Genomic DNA, 20,156 nt, shown 5'->3' on the forward strand with positions numbered 1-20,156 from the left:
CCTCAATATGGGTAGCAGATGTGAATGGGGCCTCCTCAAGCGGCACCCCTCTCTGTTGTGCCCTGTTGTGCAGGGCATAACAGACAACTATAATGCGTTCCACTCTGTCTGGTGCGTACTGAAGCGCTCCCCCAGAACGATCAAAGCACCTAAAGCATCTTGAGCAGCCCTACAGTATGCTCAATTGTAGACCTAGTAGCGATGTGGCTGCCGTTATATCGACGCTGTTGCTCGGTGGTGGGGTTCCTCAGAGGTGTCATGAGCCACGTGTGCAGGAGGTATCCCTTGTCCCAGAGGAGCCAGCCCTTGCGGATGTTCAGTGTGTGGAAGAGGGGCCGGATGTTGGACTCCCAGAGGATGAAGGCATCATGGCAGCTGCCAGGGTATCTGGCGCACACGTGAAGGAACCTCTTGCGATGGTCACAAATGAGCTGAGTGTTGATGGAGTGATAGCCCTTCCTGTTGATGAACAGTCCTGGCTCGTGTGGAGGTGCTCGTATTGCTATATGGGTGCAATCGATTACACCCTGCACCCTTGGGAAGCCAGCCAGAGGGTGGAATCCCACTGCCCTCTCCGGCTGGCTGAGGTCATCTATGGGGAAGTTGACCTAGTGCGAGGTCCTGCGAAACAAGCCGTCGGTGACCTGCCTTATGCACTTGTGTGCAGACGACTGAGAGACCCCGGCGATGTCCCCAGTGGCACCCTGGAATGATCCGGAGGCGAAGAAGTTGAAGGCGGTGGTGACTTTGACAGCGACAAGTAAGGAGATGCTGCTCGGCCCAGCCGGGAGCAGCTCAGCATGAAGGAGGCTGCAGATGTCCGCGATTACCTGGCGAGTGACTCTGAGCCTCCGTATGCACTGCTCCTCAGAGGTCCAGGAAGCTGAGCCTCGGTCTGCAGACCCTGTTGCGACGGTAGTGCCTTCTGCGACGTCGCTCTCTCTGCTGTTGTCCTCCGTGCTGTTGTGCAGGTGCCTGTGGCGCAGCGCTGTGTTGTGGAGCTTCATATGGCGGAGGTGGACGGCGTGCCTGGTGAGGCTGGTGATGTTGCTCGTCCTCGGATGAGGTGATGAATGCAGCTGTGGCACCCTCCCATCCTGACGGTGTGAGTTTGAGGGGGTCTGCAAAGTAGGTAAATGTGTTTGCACAGCAGAGTTTTGGGTATAAATTAAGAATTTTGAGTGGAAAGACAAAGGTGTTGCAGCCAAAATTTTGTGTGAAGTGACAGAGTGCCCTGCGGCAATAAATGAGGTTACCCCCCCCCCCCCCACCGTCAAATAATCCTTTGATCTCCCACTGGCTGCTGGCTGAAACACATCTGCTACAACAGGGAGTGAATCCCACAGCACGGGAAACACGCTGATGATCCTTCAAAATTGCACCCCTGCCAAAATCTCCACTCAATGAGGCCTCTCAAGTACCTCATCTATCTACCAAACTATGTAAAGCAGCATCCCGTCGGCTTTAATTGCCGGTGGGAGTCCCGCATTCGGGAGCTGTGCGCGCACCTGAACGCATCACTGGGGAACCCGGATGTCAGCGGGTTGGAGCCAGGCTCCGAACCCGCTCCGGGATTCCGCCATTTTAGGAGCTCCCCGCCCCCAACGCACCCGCTCCACCATCCGAAAATCGGCCCCCCAAGTCTTACCATTACTAACTTTTAACAAATCTAGTCAGCTAAACTGATAAACTTTCCAGGAAAAATTATGGCTTTATATTATAGTTTCTTTTCCCATTAAATTAAGGGATAACCATACTGCTCCCCCTGTCTTTCTGCTTCCCCGCAAAAATGGACTGTGATGTCCTTTCTCGAAATTTTTGCCAACGTTAGTGTGTTTTACCTTATTAAACCTAGCAAAAGGGTAGTCTTTGCCTTCATCTGCCAGACGTCTCCAATGGTAAAATATTGCACCATCCTTCCTGGCTGGGTTGGTGAAAGGCATCCACTTCCATGGTCGGACCTTCTTGCACCCCAGCTTTGCTTTAACAGTCCTGTACCCTTGTGTTGTGTCACTTGGAAGCAATGGAGGAGCATCCCTTTTCACAACACACAAATAAAGATTTTAAACTACAGTTAAAATGCACACGCAAAAGTATTTATACACAAAGTAATCTTATATAGGATTCCTGTACATAAACCTTACTTCCAGTTGTCACAATTTTCAGTCAGACTTTTGTGTCAACTTTCCTATTGTAAATTGGTATGTCAACAATTTCCATTTAATTTAGCTATGTCAGCTTTTATCATCACAGTTTGTTGAAGAACAAACTGATCCAAACCTGACAACACAGAGGCAGTGGAGGGGTCAAGAGAGGTGGTGGAGACATACAGCTGGGTGTTGTCAGCCTATATATGGAACCTGAACCCATGTCTTTGGAAAATGTCACCAAATGGCAGCATGTAGATGAGGAAGAGGAGGAGGCCAAGTATGGATCCTTCGGGGACTCCAGAGCAAATGGTTACAAATTGATAGCTAAGAGTGGAACCAACCAAGGGCAGTTCAACTGAGTTGGATAACGTAGGAGAGGCACTGGAGGAGGATGATGTGGTTGACCATGTCTAAGGCTGCAAAGAGAATAATGCACAATGATCACAGAGCGTGTCATTTGTGACTTTGATTAGGGCTGTATGAGTGCTGTGACAGGGACCTGATTATAGAGATTCAAAATGGACTTGTAGGAAAATTGGGCACAGATTAGTTGCTTTAAGATGTGTTTAATTATGTCACAAATACAAGAGGAAAATAAACCTGAAACATTAACTCTGTTTCTCTCTCCACAGATGCTGCCTGACCTGCTAAGTGTTTCCAGCATTTTCTGTTTTTATTTCAGATTTCCAGCATCCAAACAGTATTTTGTTTTTGTTTTAGACGAAAATAAATGTACAATGTTCCAGTACCCTTCTTGCTTCCCTACCTATACTAAAAAAATGTTTTGTTATATACACCTAAGCTTCATTAAAAGTACAAAATAGTGGATAACAGCTCGAAGTCACAGAGATAATAATATATACCTCAAAACATCACCTCGGTGCAGCTTATTTGAACTCAATCATATTAGATTCCCAGCCATCCATTACTTTACATGCAACAACAGTCCTTAATCACTATGTGCCACCCAAAAAACAAATACTAAGACCTGTATAAATCTTTGCACCAGTGAGTCTTGATCATATTCTATGCCTGCCTCAAGCTTTCCTTCGTGGGAAGTCTGATTAGCCTCAATACACCATTTATACTTGCCCTTTCATGCAGTGGTTCAATTTCCTCTGCAAACAAGAGAGAGAATACTTGGCAGAAACAAGCGTACAGGAGGACTTAATACAACAGGAGGAAGCAAAACCAGAAAATAACACAAGTTAGAAAAATGTACTGAGCTTAAAAATCCAAAAATGCAAAGATTATAGAAATAAAAAGAAATAGTAAGTAAAATAAAGTCTGAAAATGAAACAAAGTAAATGAGATGAAAAGGGCAAAAACAATCGGAAAAGCTTGCCAGCTTCCGTAATCAGAATAGTGTCAAGACACTATAATGAGCGTATCACATTTATCCCTGTATCTCAAAATGGGATCAGATTTTGTGTGCATGTTGGGGGGAAAGACAGAAGGGACAGGAAAGTACAGCTGGATCTGTCCAGGAAACAGTCAATGACATTACCTTTCAACAAAATTATTCATTTGTTTTTAAGAGTAAAGAGAGATTCCTATTAAATCTGCGTTGTTAATAGTATAGTCACTGAACTGTTAATGCCCAGTATAATCTGGGCAAGACTGTTAAGTTACAAATAAAGCACAAGTAACACATGCCACTGAGATAGCATCTCCTGAACTTACAGAATTTTGCATTTAATGCATTCCATTTCCTTAAGTATTTTTTTATAATTAATGTGGTTACCAGATTGGAAATTGTAAATATCCAGCAAACGCATCAACAGAAACAAACCATGTGGATAAAATTCTTTAAGACAGCCCACAATCCTAATAAATATATATGGAAAAACAACTGAGCATGTGTCACCATCCTGTGGCCACAAGATAAACTACATCTGCAAAAATACTGAAAGATGGACCAAAGGACTAAATGGTGTGAGAACACAATACAAGTAAATAAAACGCAACATTTAGTGCTTCACAATTTTGACTGCTAAAATAATGGCCTAGATTCTGCTGAGGCAGGGCATCTAACTTCAGCTGCCGTTAGTTAGACTTGCCCTTGCACGTTTAGGATTTTAAATTTTTTGAGTGACAAGTTGACGAAAGTGCGAGGTGATAACGTCGCAGCGAAGGAAACAGGGCAAGCAACTGTGTATCTCCTTAACCAATCAAATTGAAGGATTATGAAATTAACAATAAAGGGACTGAGAAGGAAGTGTAAATTAGAGTGGGTGAATTCAATGTCAAATCAGGAACAGAAAGAGGAATAAAGGGAGGGAAAGAAAGAATGGATTGAGAGAGAGAAAAAAAGTTTAAAAAAATTAATTTAAAATTTTACATTTTTAAAATCTCTAACAATTAATACCTGAAGGAATGAGACACCACACTTGTAGTGGTTAAATTTCAGGGCCAGAGAGTTTGATTAGCAGTAACTAACACTTATCACATCGTTAAAAGGGTATTTAGACTGGAATGGAAAAAATTTAACTTTCTGTGGCGAGTTTAGTTCGTACCTACTGCCCAAATATAGCAACTTCACGCTGTTCAATGCATTTCAACGGTGAGGCAGGCAGCGAGATACCGTTTTGGCAAAGCTAACAGTGGAGCGGTGCATCTCGGACAGCAATGTTTGGATATCCGCGTTTAGCTGTGCATCTGCCCCTCGCCTAAAGTTGCTGCAGCATTTACGCATAAATAATGGCAAGCACCATTAGCCTCACCATTATTTTGACAGCAAAATCTGGCCCACTCTCTTCCAATTTTCCTTGAATCAAGACTTAATGGTATTTGGTCCTTAGTAGCGAACCATACTGAGGGCTAGAAATTGATCTGTCTAGCGCCCGTTGTTTCGGCGCTACATGGCCTCCCGAACATCCAAGATGGCACCTCGGATGCACATGTACACTTTTAGCGTGACGTGCGCTGGACGCCATCTTGGAAAGGGTTTAGCGCATGCGCAAATAACGAACGCCAGCAGCATGTAGGGAGAATATGCGTTTGATCAGTATGCAACATTGATTTAAAGTGATAGACACCATCTTGGGATTTAACGCTCCACTCAAAAGCACTGCCTTAGCCACGACCATCTGAACATGACTTGGAGGGCCTGGGGGACCCCCCCCCCCACCCCCACCACCAGCGTTATTTAAAGGGCCCATGCAGGATTTACAGGTTAGTTGCTGGACTATTGCTTCTGGCTGCTGATGCATTTGTAACTGTTTCTGGAGGTCTCCTATACTTGAATACTAGGACAAGAGGACATTGCCTAACATTTAGAGCCAGGACGTGCAGGAGTGAAGTTAGGAAATGCTTCTACAGGCAACGAGTCGGAGAAGTTGATGCTAGCTCAATTGTGAATTTTAAATCCGAGACTGACAGATTTCTGTGAACCAAGGGGATTAAGGGATATGGGGCTAAGGTGGGTATATGGAGTTAGGTCACAGATCAACCACGATCTTATTGAATGGCAGGACAGGCTTGAGGGGCTAAATGCAATGCCACTTGCTACCTCCTGTTATGCACCACCTTCTTCTGCAAGAAAGTGGGATGTGCGTCTGGGTGATGTGCCTGATATGGTTGAATAGCTGCCAGTGTGTGCTAAACCTGTGAGTTGTGGGCCTGCCGCTTGCAACAGTACCAATGCGTAAGGGTGAGAGGAAGCATTTGACTGTAACGGTTGAGTACTGATTGAAAGAGTTTGTTGGTAGGTGGGTGATGGAGGTGTAGTGCGTGGAACAGTGAATGCGGCTAGTGGTGCAGTTGGTAGGTGATGCCACTTGACAGTTGACCTCACTCACCTTGACCACTCGTGTCAAAGCACTGAACTTCTTCCTGCACTGCATCCATGTTTGTGGTGCTCTGCGCCTGGCATTAACTGCGTCCTCTACTGCCTCTCACTATCTTTTCAGCATATGTTTGGAGGGCCTCTTGCTTCCCCCCACCCCACCCCTGTGGATATAGGATGTCCCTCCTTCTGTCCACCTCTTGCACCAAGGCCTCTAGTGCATCCACAGAGAACCTTGGTGCACGCACTCTTGCAGGCCTGGTACAAACTCGAACCGGCAGATTGGGGAGGTCTGGCATGCAGATTTGAGGATGTGGGATTTAGTAGTGCGCAACATTTATTCAATGTTTTAACATAACTCAACAGTTTGTAAACGTAGGGATGGGACCTGCATCTGTGTTTTGTGTGTGTGTGTGATGTCTGATCTCCGTTCAGACTCGGTGCAGACAGCAGACTGTTATTTTTAGTAAATAACAGGTATCAGCTACCCTTAATAGATTTTGGCAGGCTGTCAGACAGACATCCTGCCTTTAAGAGATTGGGGCTCCCCCTACTGGTGAAAAATGCAAATGTCCTTGAATCCTCGTGTCAACTCTGATTTGCAACGCTGCTGTCAGGTAAGTACTGAGGCCAGACGAATATTTCGTCCTGCTTGTGCAGGAAGCACCGGGCGCGGATTAGTTGCAGATCGCGGTATCCGCGGCCGGTTTATGGCCTAATCCAATTTAACCCCCTAAGTTTGTTGCACCATTTCTAAAAATAAGCTGTCTCCTACCCTCCTCTCCCCAACCCATAGCGAGCAGCAATCCTGTGTCTATCCCAAGCCTCTGTCAATGTCAGTCTGTAATCAGGTATTAGGAATCTACTAATTTTCCCTCAGTTCCTTTGGGGAACCATTGGCCTCCACAGAAGTTCATGGGTGGTGATAAAGGCTGACCTATGTTCCCATATTTGAAAGGTACAATTTCTGTTAGGTTATGGGACTACATTCTGTGCGGAAAGCTTCTTAAATAAATATGCCTCACTTCTCTGCAAAAAGTGAGATGTAAATGTTCTGCCTGGGTCACCACAAAAATAACTCACAGCAACATGATAAAAATATATATAAATCTGATGCACAGAATTTCTCCACATGACATAGACCTCTCTGGTTCATTTCTATCTGACATGGGCTGTCTCTGTATACTTCGGGTACTGTAGTTCGACGGCAGCAGAGTGAAAATTCACACACGTTGAGAATATATATATAATGTTACCCAGGCCAACTGGTCTGCATATAAGCAGTCAATTTTAGGTAGCCAGTTACTGACAGTATTTAAGCAGACTTTGTAGCGATACGTGTACCAAAAGAGATGAGAGATTATTTTTCTGGAAGCTTAACCAGTGTATTGGTTACCTGCCCAATTTTCATTTCATTCTTCAGAAGCAGACGCTGAAATTGCCATTGTTCTGAGGCACAAGATCAGCTCAAAATTTCAGCGGAGTCCAGCAATGGTGAAATATGCAGTAAAATGACATTGCAATATTCCATTGCTGCCACAGGAGGCTGCTCTAACACTTACAAAGCTGTTTTGTTGAAGCTACGAGCAGTCTCTCAATAAACTAACCATTCAAATGTGAGTAATTATTAAAAACATTACATTTTATTTGCTTTAACTTACTTTTTATCAGAATATAGTAGAGCATAAACTTCTCTGTGCATTCCCTCTGGTCTCTTAAATGTGAGTGTTTCTGCAGATTTCTTTGATTTTTTCTAAAAGACATAGAAATTCATTATTCAAAATTAGCTTTATAATTATGGAACACAGTAGAGAGTGAAAATTGAATTGTGTTAAAACAACACGTAAAATAAACAAATCACAAATGAAATAGAAAAGATAATGCAAGAAGTAAACAAAATAAGGAAACGAGACAGAGAACATGGAAATGTATTTTCCCAGATATTAGCTCATTATAAATAGCAGCCATATATATGTATAGTAGTGCAAGCTGGTGCTGCAGAATTCCAGTTGCCAACTATATTCAGTAAGTTACCATCTTTGGGAGCTCAAATCTACAGCAACTCGTCTGCTTTGTGAATAACTCCAAAGACTGTGCCTCACTTTATCTCCAAACCTTTCCGACCTTTCTTCCCTCCTCCCCAATTTCTATCACTGATTGTGGCTTGCAAGAGTTAATCTCTTCCTCCACCCCTCCAAATTAAATGAATATTGATAGGTACCTTTGGTTTTTACCTCCAGCCAGTTTTTTAAATAATTTAGCAATTTCATTTTTTTTTAATTTCATTTTTTTTTAAATAATCAAGTTGAAAGTTACTTTATTTCAAGACTGTTATGAAACAGCAATAAGTTGGTGGTCCTCATACAATTTGCCCAAAATCTAAATAAAACAGAACTGAAAACTGAGCAGATGATTGCATTACATTTTTTGCAAGGTATTTTTTTTTAAAAGGGGAATATTCCATGACTTCCTTGACTGCTCAGTGGGTTTATACATTGATTAGCTACACCATATGTTTAATATTCAATCTGTGCCAAAATAGCTGATCTCAGTGAGGTCAATGATAGGGGTATTACAATTGGCCTTAGCACGCCTGGATCCGGGAGTGAAAAATTGGCAAGGATTAGCATCCAGTGACATTTGGTGGGAAAGTGCGCACGTGAATTCAGCAAGGACAGGATTGGGCATAACTATGACACCCCGATAGTTCAATCATCCACGGGCACTTACGGCTCAGCTGTGGCCAGTTGAGCAATGTTCCGGGAGGTGAGTGGGACTGTTAAACCATACCCTGGCAAGGAGTCAACAACTTCAAACTAGGAAGGGGAGGAAATTGGCAAGTAAAAAGGAATTTCCAAGTAAGGTTCACAAAAACGTTTCTCCGACATCTGCCCACATATCCTAATTGGTGCTGCTACAGGAGTTTTTCTGCCCCAATTACCAGCGATTGAAAATTATGTGGGATGATAAAGTGCAGAATGCTGAGCCCCACTTCTGACTTCAATACTACACCTAGATCTTAATCAAAGCAAAATCTAATCTCATAAAAACTGAACTCTCAGCTGGTAGGGCAGCATATTCTTTTTAATTAAGCACCATCACTTAAGTCAGAGAGCACTGGGATTCAATATTTACCATTTTCTACATTGTACTGCATCATTTCTGAGTACTTTAGCACTCTGATAATCAGGGCATCAAGATGATGCCAATGCAGAGCAATCATTGGAGAAATGAAAAAGATAATTTCAATTAAAAGCAAATGTAAATTTACAGATTTTGGCAAGTCTTCTCTAAATTATTCCTTTAAATACAAAAAATACAAAACAAATTAAGACAATACAAACAAATTGGCCCAAAATATTGCTATTTAAAAACAGAACAATGTATACTTGAGAGTGATTACAAGGCAGTAACCTCATTGATGAATTCAGATGACCTCAAACTGTGAGAACAAAACTCAAGGGATTTATAACAATTATACAAAGCCGGAGATGAGAGTACATCCTTGAAATGATTTTAGGGCTGCACTTTAAATAAAATTTATCTACTACAAATTCCAACGGCTAATTTTATTGCATTTTGGGTCTTTATGCTGACGTGTGTTGGTGTTCAATCTGTTATTCGTGCGTCATTACATCTACACTTAATGTTGATGTAGCCATTATGAATTTATTGAATGTCAATCAATGGTTAATTAGCAATAAATAATATGGTCAGTATATAAGCCAACTTAGAAATAGTTAATATTGTAGTTAAAAAAAAAAATTCTGTTACCTTATCTGAGTTAATGATATCCTTTTTACTGATCGGTGTATTTTCGGAGTCACCACCCCCCAGCTCCAGGATATCACGAACATCTGCACCTGTAGACATTTTTTTAAAACCTGCAGAGATGACATGTAGAAATTTAAGCAGAATGAAATTCAGCTACAACAATTAAAAATTACAATTACTATTTTCTCACTTGGTCTTGGGTTTAAATTCCAATGCTGACTAACATTTGAACTCTGCTACTCTGTGCAAATTTCAGAATCTTAAGCCAGGGCAATGGTGAACATATTACAGGAAGAAGCAGGGAAACCCATCCCGCCTGCATAAGATGACTACCACTGGCCAATGTGGACCCTAAATTCACATTCCCAGTTGTAGTAAGAACTCAGCAGTAAGAATATAAAATGGAGGGAAAAGGTTTTATTTTGGGCGGGAGGAGAGAACAGATGTTTTCCTTCTGAAATTTGTACTTTTTTCTGAGCAAAGTTACCAATTTAATTTTATGATATATTTTGGGCACTTTTGTGCCTTGGAACTGTGCTGACAATTAATTGAATTGACTGTGTCCAAACATATTTTGTTTGGGATATTACAGCCCATAGAAATGAGGCTTTCAACTCATTGGTCTGTACTGGATTCAAACTAAGGCTCCAGTGGTTCAGTCCTATTTGGGCTTTCATCAGTCTTCATTTATGCTCATAAGGCAGCTTCCACTGGGAGACCAACATCTCATAACAACCAACATAATGCATGGAGTAAAATGTTTAATATGCTGCTACATTAACTACTCTTTTATCAAGATACTTTACACTGGAATAACAACGTGGGATGCCTCCTCATGCTCTGCATTAAGCAGTAAACACCATACTATCCAAGGCCATATGGCTTGAGCTAAAACTACAAATTGAATTTATTACAAGGAATAGGTTTGAATCGAAGCTACATGAAGACATCAGAACAATGTTCAACTTTCACACTACCTATTTCCTGATTTGAAAACAACAAAATGTTCTGGAATCTAAAGAGTTCTTTCTTCAGAACCTTTAAATAAAGCTCTTTTTTTATCTTTTACATTGGGCGATGCCTCACTCTGCTCCACTGTGTTTGTCTCAGTGCTAAGACATAAAATTGCTGAACTCAGTGAAGTGTACATCTGAGAGCTTTTGCCCACATCCAACCCTCACTTCCCAATTCTTTTGAAACAGGCCAAAACTTATAATAACAATTTCTATTAACAGGTAGCCCATCGATGTCTGAGGAGATGTTTACTGGGCGAGGTTTGAAACAAAGCTGAAAATTACTGAGCTTGAGGAACACATCATCACATATATAAACTTGAGTTCCAAATTATGTGTTGCCTCCCAGATGTCAGGATAAGTAACGGAGCAGGTGCAGAAGCTCTTGAAGTCATGGCTTGTGTCGAAGCCAATTAACGTAGGGAAGAACAGGATTCAAGTCCCGCAAAGACAGCTCCAGGGGTCAAGTGACAGGCAAGAACCAGGAGATCTCAAAAGGAGTCATTTCAAGGTCGCTGCCAGTATCACAAGCTAACAGTACAGGAACAGCCTGATTTAGGTGGGGGGATGGGGGGGATTAATTCTTAGCTATTGACATGGTGTGATAGGGAAATGTTCAGATTTCTGGTATATTGGAACCAGTTCTGATGTAGGAAAGAGCTGTACTAATGGGACAGCTTACAAATGTAACCCCACTATTTAAAAAAGGAGAGAGAGAAAAAACAGGGAATTACAGACCAGTTAGCTTAACATCTGTAATGGGGAAAATGCTAGAGTCTATTATAAAAGATGTGATTATAAAAACCAGTGGGTGTGGTGTACTTGGATTTTCAGAAGACTTTTGATAAGGTCCCGTACAAGAGGTTAATGTGCAAAATTAAAGCACATGGGATTGGGGGGAATATACTGGCATGGATTGAGAATTGGTTGACAGACAGGAAACGGAGAGTAGGAATAAACGGGTCTTTTTCCGGGTGGCAGGCAGCGACTAGTGGGGTACCACAGGGATCAGTGCTTGGGTCCCAGCTATTCACAATATATATCAATGATTTGGATGAGGGAACTAAATGTAACATTTCCAAGTTTGCAGACGACACAAAGCTGGGGTGGAATGTGAGCTGTGAGGAGGATGCAAGGAGGCTCCAATGTGATTTAGACAAGTTGGGTGAGTGGGCAAGAACATGGCAGATGCAGTATAACGTGGATAAATGTGAGATTTTCCACTTTGGTTGTAAAAACAGAAAGGCGGATTATTATTTGAATGGTGATAGATTGGGAAAAGGGGAGGTGCAACGAGACCTGGGTGTCCTTGTACACCAGTCGCTGAAAGCGAGCATTCAGGTGCAGCAAGCAGTTAGGAAGGCCAATGGTATGTTGGCCTTCATTGCAAGAGGATTTGAGTACAGGAGCAGGGATGTCTTACTGCAGTTATACAGGGGCTTGGTGAGACCACATCTGGAGTATTGTGTGTAGTTTTGGTCTCCTTATCTGAGGATTGATGTCCTTGCCATGGAAGGAGTGCAACAAAGGTTTACCAGACTGATTCCTGGGATGGCAGGACTGACATATGAGGAGAGATTGGGTCGACTAGGCCTATATTCACTAGAGTTTAGAAGAATGAGAGGTGATCTCATCGAAACATATAAAATTCTAACAGGACTAGACAAACTAGATGCAGGGAGGATGTTCCCGATGGCTGGGGAGTCCAGAACCAGGGGTCACAGTCTCAGGATATGGGGTATGCCATTTAGAACCGAGATGAGGAAAAATTTCTTCACTCAGAGGGTGGTGAACCTGTGGAATTCTCTACCACAGAAGGCAGTGGAGGCCAAGTCATTAGATGTATTCAAGAAGGAGATAGATATATTTCTTAATGCTAAAGGGATCAAGGGATATGAGGGAAAAGCGGGAACAGGGTACTGAGTTAGACGATCAGCCATGATCATTTTGAATGGCGCAGCAGGCCTGAAGGGCCGAATGGCCTACTCTTGCTCCTATTTTCTATGTTTCTAACTGAATATAGCCGGGGCCAATATCCTGACGCTGTGGGGAGGGTTTAAACCAACATACATAGCAGAAGGAAAAGCAAAAGAGTAAGCAGTTTGAATGTAAACTGTGTGTGCATAGGAAATAAGGAAGTGGAAAGATTGACAGGTTAAGCAGAACAAGAAAATAAAAAAATCAGGAGGGGGAAGGCAAAAAAAGAAATGACCAAACCAATGGAATCTCAACTGAAAAATGTATATTAATACAGAGCGACCTCTCTGCAGCCTTCGAAATGGTCAGCCACGACAACTGATTCCAACGCCTCTCCTCCGTTGTCCAACTGGGTTGGATTGCCCTCACTTGGTTCAACTCTTATCTATAGCTAAAGCATCTCCACCACAGCTACTCTTGCAGTCCTCACCATTAGCTCGGAAGTCCCCAAGGAGCTATCCTTGACCCTTTCTTCTTCCTCATCTACATGCTGCCCCTTGACAATATCATCCGATAGGATGATGGACATAGGATCAGCTTTTACATGTACGCTGATGACACCAGGCTCTGCTTCTCCACCACCTCTCTCAACCCCTCCACTGCCTCTGTGTTGTTAGGCTGCTTGTCCAACTTTCAGTCTTTGATGAGCGTAATCTCCTCTGTCTAAACATTGGGAAGATCGAAGCCATCGTCTTTGGAACCTGCCACAAACTCCATACCCCTTGTCACTGATTCCATGCCCAACTCCGGTCATTGTCTCAGGCTCAACCAGATTGTTTGCAACCTCAGGGTCCTATATGAGCCCAAACTCAGCTTCCGACCCCATATCCTCTCCATCACAAAGGCTGCCTATATCCACCCCTACCTTAACCCATTTGCCGCTGAAAATGCCATCCAAGGGCTTGTCCCCTCTCATCCTTCACGTTCCATAAACTTCAGCTCATCGAAAACTCTGCTGCCCATCCCACACCAAGTCCCACTAGCCCATACTTCTGACCTCGCTGATCTACATTGGCTCCCAGTCACCCAACACTTCAAATTTAAAATTCTCATTTTGGTGTTTAAATCGCTCCTAGTCTTGCCCCACCATATTGCTGTAACCTTCGCCAGCCGTAAACCCCCTCCAACTATCTGTTCCTTTGACGCTGGCCTTTGGTGCATCACCCACCCCCCCCAACCTTCACCCCACCGTTGGCAGCCATGCCTTCAGCCATCTAGGCTCCGTGCTCTGGTTCCAACCCCACTCTAGGACTTTAATATATAATCTAGGCCGACAATGTGGGAATGCTACATTGTCGGAGGTGCCATCTTTTAAATGAGACATTAAACCAAGACACTGTATGCCTCTTCTGGTGCAAGTAAAAGATCCCATGGCATTATTTGAGGGAGAACATTTATGAAACAGTGACCACAATATAATTAGGTTCAGTGTAAGAAAAGAAAATGAAAAAGAAACTGAGGACAAGGGTACTTGATTGGAAAAAAACTAATTATAGTGTGATAAAAAGAAACATTTCCCAGATTAAATGGAAGGAAAAATTGGCAAATAGAATCACGGCTCACCAATGAGAAATATTTAAACAGGACATAGAAAGGGTATAAATCAAGTTTATTCCAGTGGAGTGTATTGAAGACTGGGGCTGCATGGATGAACAGGGAGATTAGATTAAATTTTCAACTAAAGAAATAACATTTAATGCTTTAGTGCTGGATAACAGAATTATAGAATCATACCAGCACAGAAGGAGGCTTTTGGCCCATCATGCCTGTGCCGGCTCTTTGAAAGAGCTATCCAATTAGTCCCACTCCCCTGCTCTTTCCCCATAGCCCCGCTTATTTGTCCTTTTCAAGTATATATCCAATTCCCTTTTGAAAGTTACTATTGAATCTGCTTCCATCACCTTTTCAGGCAGTGCATTCCAGATCACAACAATTCGCTGCATAAAAATAATTCTCATCTCCCCTCTGGTTCTTTTGTCAATTATCTTAAATCTTTGTCCTCTAATTAGCAACCCCCCTGCCAGTGGAAACAGTTTCTCCTTATCAAAACCCTTCATAATTTGGAACACCTCTATTAAATTTCCCTGTAACCTTCTCTCTCCACATAACTCAAGTCCCTCATCCCTGTAAATTCTAGTTTTAGTAAATCTCCTCTGAATCCTCTTCCAGGCTTCGAAATCCTTCCTAAAGTGTGGTGCCCAGAAATTTATAAAGCCCAGGATCCCATATGCTTTTTTTAACAGCCTTCTCAATTTGTCCTGCCACCTCCTAAGATTTGTGTATGTGAACCCCCAGGTCTCTCTGTTCCGGCACCCACTTTAAAATTGTACCATTTTGTTTATATTGCCTCTCTTCACACTTCTCTGCATTAAACTTCATCTGCCATATGTCTACCCATTTCACCAGTCTGTCCTCCTGAAGTCATAAAAATAAAAGCCACGATAATGGTATTGGGTAGCCAGTTCCAGGATATTATAAACATATTTGCAGCGAGAGGATAGGAAAATTAGCAGTAGGGCTGCTAAGAGATGAAGGAGGCAAGCTTGTAGTGGAGAGTAAAGAATTGACAGAAATACTAAATAAGTACTTTGCCTCAGTTTTCAAAGATAAAGTGGATTTTGGGTTTTAGAACCATTAGAGGATTATTCTGATTATTAAAGGAAAAAAGTATTAAAGAAGCTAACTAAACTTAAGGTTAAAAAAAAAATCAAGGAGAACTGATGGTTGACATGCAAGAATACTGAGGAAAGCGAGAGAAGAAATAGCAGATGCTTTGGTCATAACTTAGGGCCTAGGCTGTTGAAGGCACAGCCAATGGTGGAGCGATAAAAATCAGAGATGTCCAAGAGGTCAGAATTGGCAGAGCAGAGATCTCGGATGGTTGCAGGGCTGGACGAAGTTACAGAGATAGGGAGGGGCGAGGACATGGAGGAATTTGAAAACAAGGATGAGAATTTTAAAATACAGGATGAAAGTACTAAGCACTTAGGAGGGAAAAAATGTTAATCAAGGCCGGTCTGCACAGATTTCTAGAAAACAGGTTATACGTGACCAATCTTAAAAGAATTATTTGAAGAAATAATAAAAGGACATACAAAGGAAACGCAGGGGATGAAGTTCATATGGATTTTCAAAACATCGAATAAGGTACCACAAATAAGAGACTTATAGCAAAAATAATGCCACAATTAAGGGGAATGCGACTACATGGTTAGAGAGATGCTCGGAGGGTAGAAAGCTAAGGGTAGAGGTAAAAGGAGCGTATGACAGTTGTCAGGTTGTTAAGACACGTGAGAACCAGGCAGAATATAGAAAGTTCAGAGGGGAAGTGAAAAAGGAAATAAGAGGGGCAAAGAGAGAGTATGAGAATAGACTGGCGGCCAACATAAAAAGGAATCCAAAAATCTTCTACAGGCATGTAAACGGTAAACGGGTAGTAAGAGGAGGGGTGGGGCCGATCAGGGACCATAAAGGAGATCTACTCATGGAGGCAGAGGGGGTGGTCGAGATACTAAATGAGTACTCTGCATCTGTCTTTACCAAGAAGATGCTGCCAGACTCTCAGTAAAGGAAGATACAATTGAGATACCGGATGGGCTAAAAATTGATAAAGAAGATGTACTTCAAAGGCTAGCTGTACTTAAAGTAGGTGAGTCACCCATTCCGGATGGGATGCATCCTAGGTTGCTGAGGGAACTAAGGGTGGAAATTGCGGAGGTACTGGCCATAATCTTCCAAACATCCGTAGATACAGGGGTGGTGCCAGAGGACTGGAGAATTGCAAATGTTACACCCTTGTTCAAAAAAGGGTGTAAGGACAAACCCAGCAACTATAGGCCAGTCAGTTTAACCTCAGTGGTGGGGAGACTTTTAGAAACGATAATCTGGGACAGAATTAACAGTCACTTGGATGAGGGAGGATTGATTAGGGAAAGCCAGCACGGATTTGTTAAAGGCAAATCATGTTTAACTAACCTGATAAGAGTTTTTTGATGAGGTAACAGAGAGGGTAGATGAGGGCAACGCAGCTGATATGGTGTATATGGCCTTTCAAAAGGCATTTGATAAAGTGCCGCATGATAGGCTTATCATCAAGATTGCGGCCCGTGGAATAAAGGGGGCAATAGCAACGTGGATACAGAATTAGCTAAGGGACAGGAAACAGAAAGTAGTGGTCCAAGGTTGTTTTTCGGACTGGAGGGAGGTGTACAGTGGTTTCCCCAGGGGTCAGCGCTGGGATCACAGCTTTTCTTGATATATATTAATGACTTGGACTTGGGTGTACAGGGCACAATTTCAAAATTTACAGATGACACAAAACATGGAAGGGTAGTAAACAGTGAGGAGGATAGTGATAGACTTCAAGAGGATATAGACAGGCTGGTGGAATGGGCGGACACGTGGCAGATGAAATTTAATGCAGAAAAATGCAGTGTGATACATTTCGGTAGGAAGAACGAGGAGCGGCAATTTAAACTAAAGGGCACAACTCTAAAAGGGGTACAGGAACAGAGAGATCTGGGGGTATACGTGCACAAATCATTAAATGTGGCAGGGCAGGTTGAGAAAGCGTTTGAAAAAGCATACGGGATCCTGGGCTTTATAAATAGAGGCATAGAGTACAAAAGTATGGAAGTCATGATGAATCTTTATAAAACACTGGTTCGGCCACAACTGGAGTATTGTGTCCAGTTCTAGGCATCGCACTTCAGGAAGGATGTGAAGGCCTTAGAGAGGGTGCAGAAGAGATTTACTAGAGTGATTCCAAGGATGAGGGGCTTCAGTTATGTGGATAGACTAGAGAAGCTGGGGTTGTTCTCCTTGGAACAGAGAAAGTTGAGAGGACATTTGATAGAGGTATTCAAAATCATAAAGGGTCCAGATAGAGAGAAGCTATTCCCAATGGCGGAAGGGTCAAGAACCAGAGGGGATAGATTTAAGGCAATTGGCAAAAGAACCAAAGGTGACATGAGGAAAAACTTTTTTTACACAACGAGTGGTTGGGATCTGGAATGCACTGCCCGAGGTGGGTGGTGGAGGCAGATTCAATCATGGCCTTCAAAAGGGAACTGGATAAGTACTTGAAAGGCAAAAATTTGCAAGGCTACAGGGAAAGGGCGGGGGAGTGGGACTAGCTGGATTGCTCTTGCATTAGAGCCGGAGTGGACTCGATGGGCCAAATGGCCTCCTTCCATGCTGTAACCTTTCTATGATTCTAAGGGAAGTTTCTCAGAATGTTAAGACACGGTGAGTGATGTTCCGGATGGGCTTATTTTGGAGTTGCTCATATACTATGCAGATAGATGAGTTGGACTTAGGGATGCAAGGAACAATACTGAGATTTGCTGGTGTCACCAATTTTTTTTTGCCGGGGGGGGAACCTGTCAAATTGTGAAGAGGACTAAGATTGCACTTGGCTAAGTTTTCCTTAGCTCATCATCCTTTACATTTGTAATCAGTCTTATTGCAAGTTTAGCTTCTTGTGCCATGATGATCAAAATTAAATCCAATATTCTACCAACCAGTGTATTGTAAAACCTTAGTGTAACTCTTGTAAAGTACTTTTCTTGCAATATACCCAAGCATTTTATCAGCACTTCACTTGTTGTACCATGTTTTCTGGACATTTAATGTAACATGCCTATTACTCATATATACCATGCTGAGTCTCCATGTGCAAATTCAATTTCATTCACTATATACTTATGACCCACATCTTTTGACCTGCCTGCCATGCATCAATGGTTTTCAAACTGTGTGTGGAATACACCTATCCCAGGACTCCCAATTCTAATTTTGAAAAGATAGTGCCAGCCTCTCAATGAAAAATTGTGCTACTATTACAGAAAACATTCTTATTACTATACAGCAACGGTATTAGGTTTCCTATTTTTAAAACTAGATTTGTGTGAAGCTTAGTTTAATTAAAAGTCTTTCATGTGGAACTAAGCTTTCAAGTGCCACTAGCTACTTAATCTATAACGTCCTTAAAGAAGTCAAGGTTTTTTTTACAGGAAGCTGCATGTTTCTTATTAAATTACTGCTGTGCAGATACTCAGGATAGTTCAATTTTACTGTTAACATTTTTTCATAAAACCTTGGAAGGTGTATGTCACCAGTATTATCTACATTACTTAAGATTCCCTAATAATTGGCATAATTTTCCCATTGTAAAAAAAATATTAGCTTGTATTAATGCTATAAACATAATTTTAAAACTGTTAAAAAATTGTTTTGAATTGAAGAACTTGTTTGCCAAATTGTGGCTGAATTTGGGACTCATCATCACTTAAAATTAAGACATAAACTCTTCACTAATAGTGCACTGTCCCTGCACTTGCTTAAAAACTTTAACTCTTTAACATCTTCCCGTTCTGAAGAAAGCTCTTTGACCTGAAACGTTAACTGTTTCTTTCTCCACAGATGCTGCCTCACTTGCTGAGCTTCTTCAGCATTTTTGTTTTTAATGTCAGATTTCCAGCATCCACAATATTTTGCTTTTGATAAATATATTCCAATTACATTAGTACCATGAGTGAAAAAATACACACAATCATTTGAAAGAGGAAGTATTACACTACAATATTCCTACATTTATCTCAAAACTGAATTTCAAAAGGCGATCGAGATTGCCAAAACAGCAGCCACATGGAACAGTAATTTATAAAACTAGCTTTCCTATTCATAAATTAAAGTCACCCAACGATATGCTTTTGTTCAGCCCAAGATACCAATAAACATCCAGTATCCATGTCGCCAAAAGTGCTTTCCACTGGATATACTGCTATTTTCTTATTACGTACACATAAATCGATTTCAAAGAAGGAAGACAGATTATTTTAATACTTTTACTTAAACTGTGCACTTAGTTCAGAACTGCAATATGCTTCCACCTGCTGGACATTTCATTCCAACAGCAGCGTCAGGGCAGCCAGCAACAGACTGGCTTTTGTATTGGGCTTCTCTTTACAACTAGGCCCAAACAATTAATTCAGATTTCTGCAACGAAAACAATCGAGATAAATAAATAATAACGAAGATTACATTATCCCATTATAAACGCTAAAACAAGTACCTCTATTGTTCACCCCAAACAACAAGCTTTACTTTTCTCTTTAAATCTTCGGGCAGCGCTTTCTGCCTAACGCCAGCTCTGACAGAACTGCATTGTGGGAAGCCCGCTTGACCACACTGAGCATGGGCGAACCGCAAAGCAAGTCGGGAATCGTAGTCCCAGGAGCCGGTCGGAGAAATAATTAACTGTTTTCGGGTTTCTGTTGAAAAAATTCGGGCTGAGCTGAACTTCTACATTATTTGTTTGTTTTAATAAATCAGTTTAATACTGAAACTGTCACACAGATCATGACTAGCACATATTTGAAAGCAACGACTGAATTTCCGCGATATTTTGCTGGACGTATGTAGGAAAATAGTAGACGGTGTGACTCGAGGGAG

At 42.0% G+C, this 20,156-nt stretch overlaps 1 protein-coding gene across 1 annotated transcript in view; it reads right to left on the reverse strand.

Moving 5' to 3' along the window:
• The window catches only part of dmap1 (DNA methyltransferase 1 associated protein 1), a 75,865-nt gene extending 55,987 nt beyond the window's left edge, over nt 1-19,878 (reverse strand). The window contains exons 1-4 of the mRNA XM_067990130.1: nt 19,777-19,878; nt 9,712-9,821; nt 7,599-7,690; nt 1,842-2,037 (exon numbers count right to left, since the gene is read on the reverse strand). Of these exons, the coding sequence (XP_067846231.1) occupies nt 1,842-2,037; nt 7,599-7,690; nt 9,712-9,810 (387 nt within the window). The 5' untranslated portion in view covers nt 9,811-9,821; nt 19,777-19,878. The remainder of the gene's footprint in view (nt 1-1,841; nt 2,038-7,598; nt 7,691-9,711; nt 9,822-19,776) is intronic.
• Nucleotides 19,879-20,156: the final 278 nt, after the last annotated feature.

This window comes from Heptranchias perlo, chromosome 9 (genome assembly GCF_035084215.1).
Source record: "Heptranchias perlo isolate sHepPer1 chromosome 9, sHepPer1.hap1, whole genome shotgun sequence".
In the NCBI taxonomy this organism is placed as follows: Eukaryota; Metazoa; Chordata; class Chondrichthyes; order Hexanchiformes; family Hexanchidae; genus Heptranchias; species Heptranchias perlo.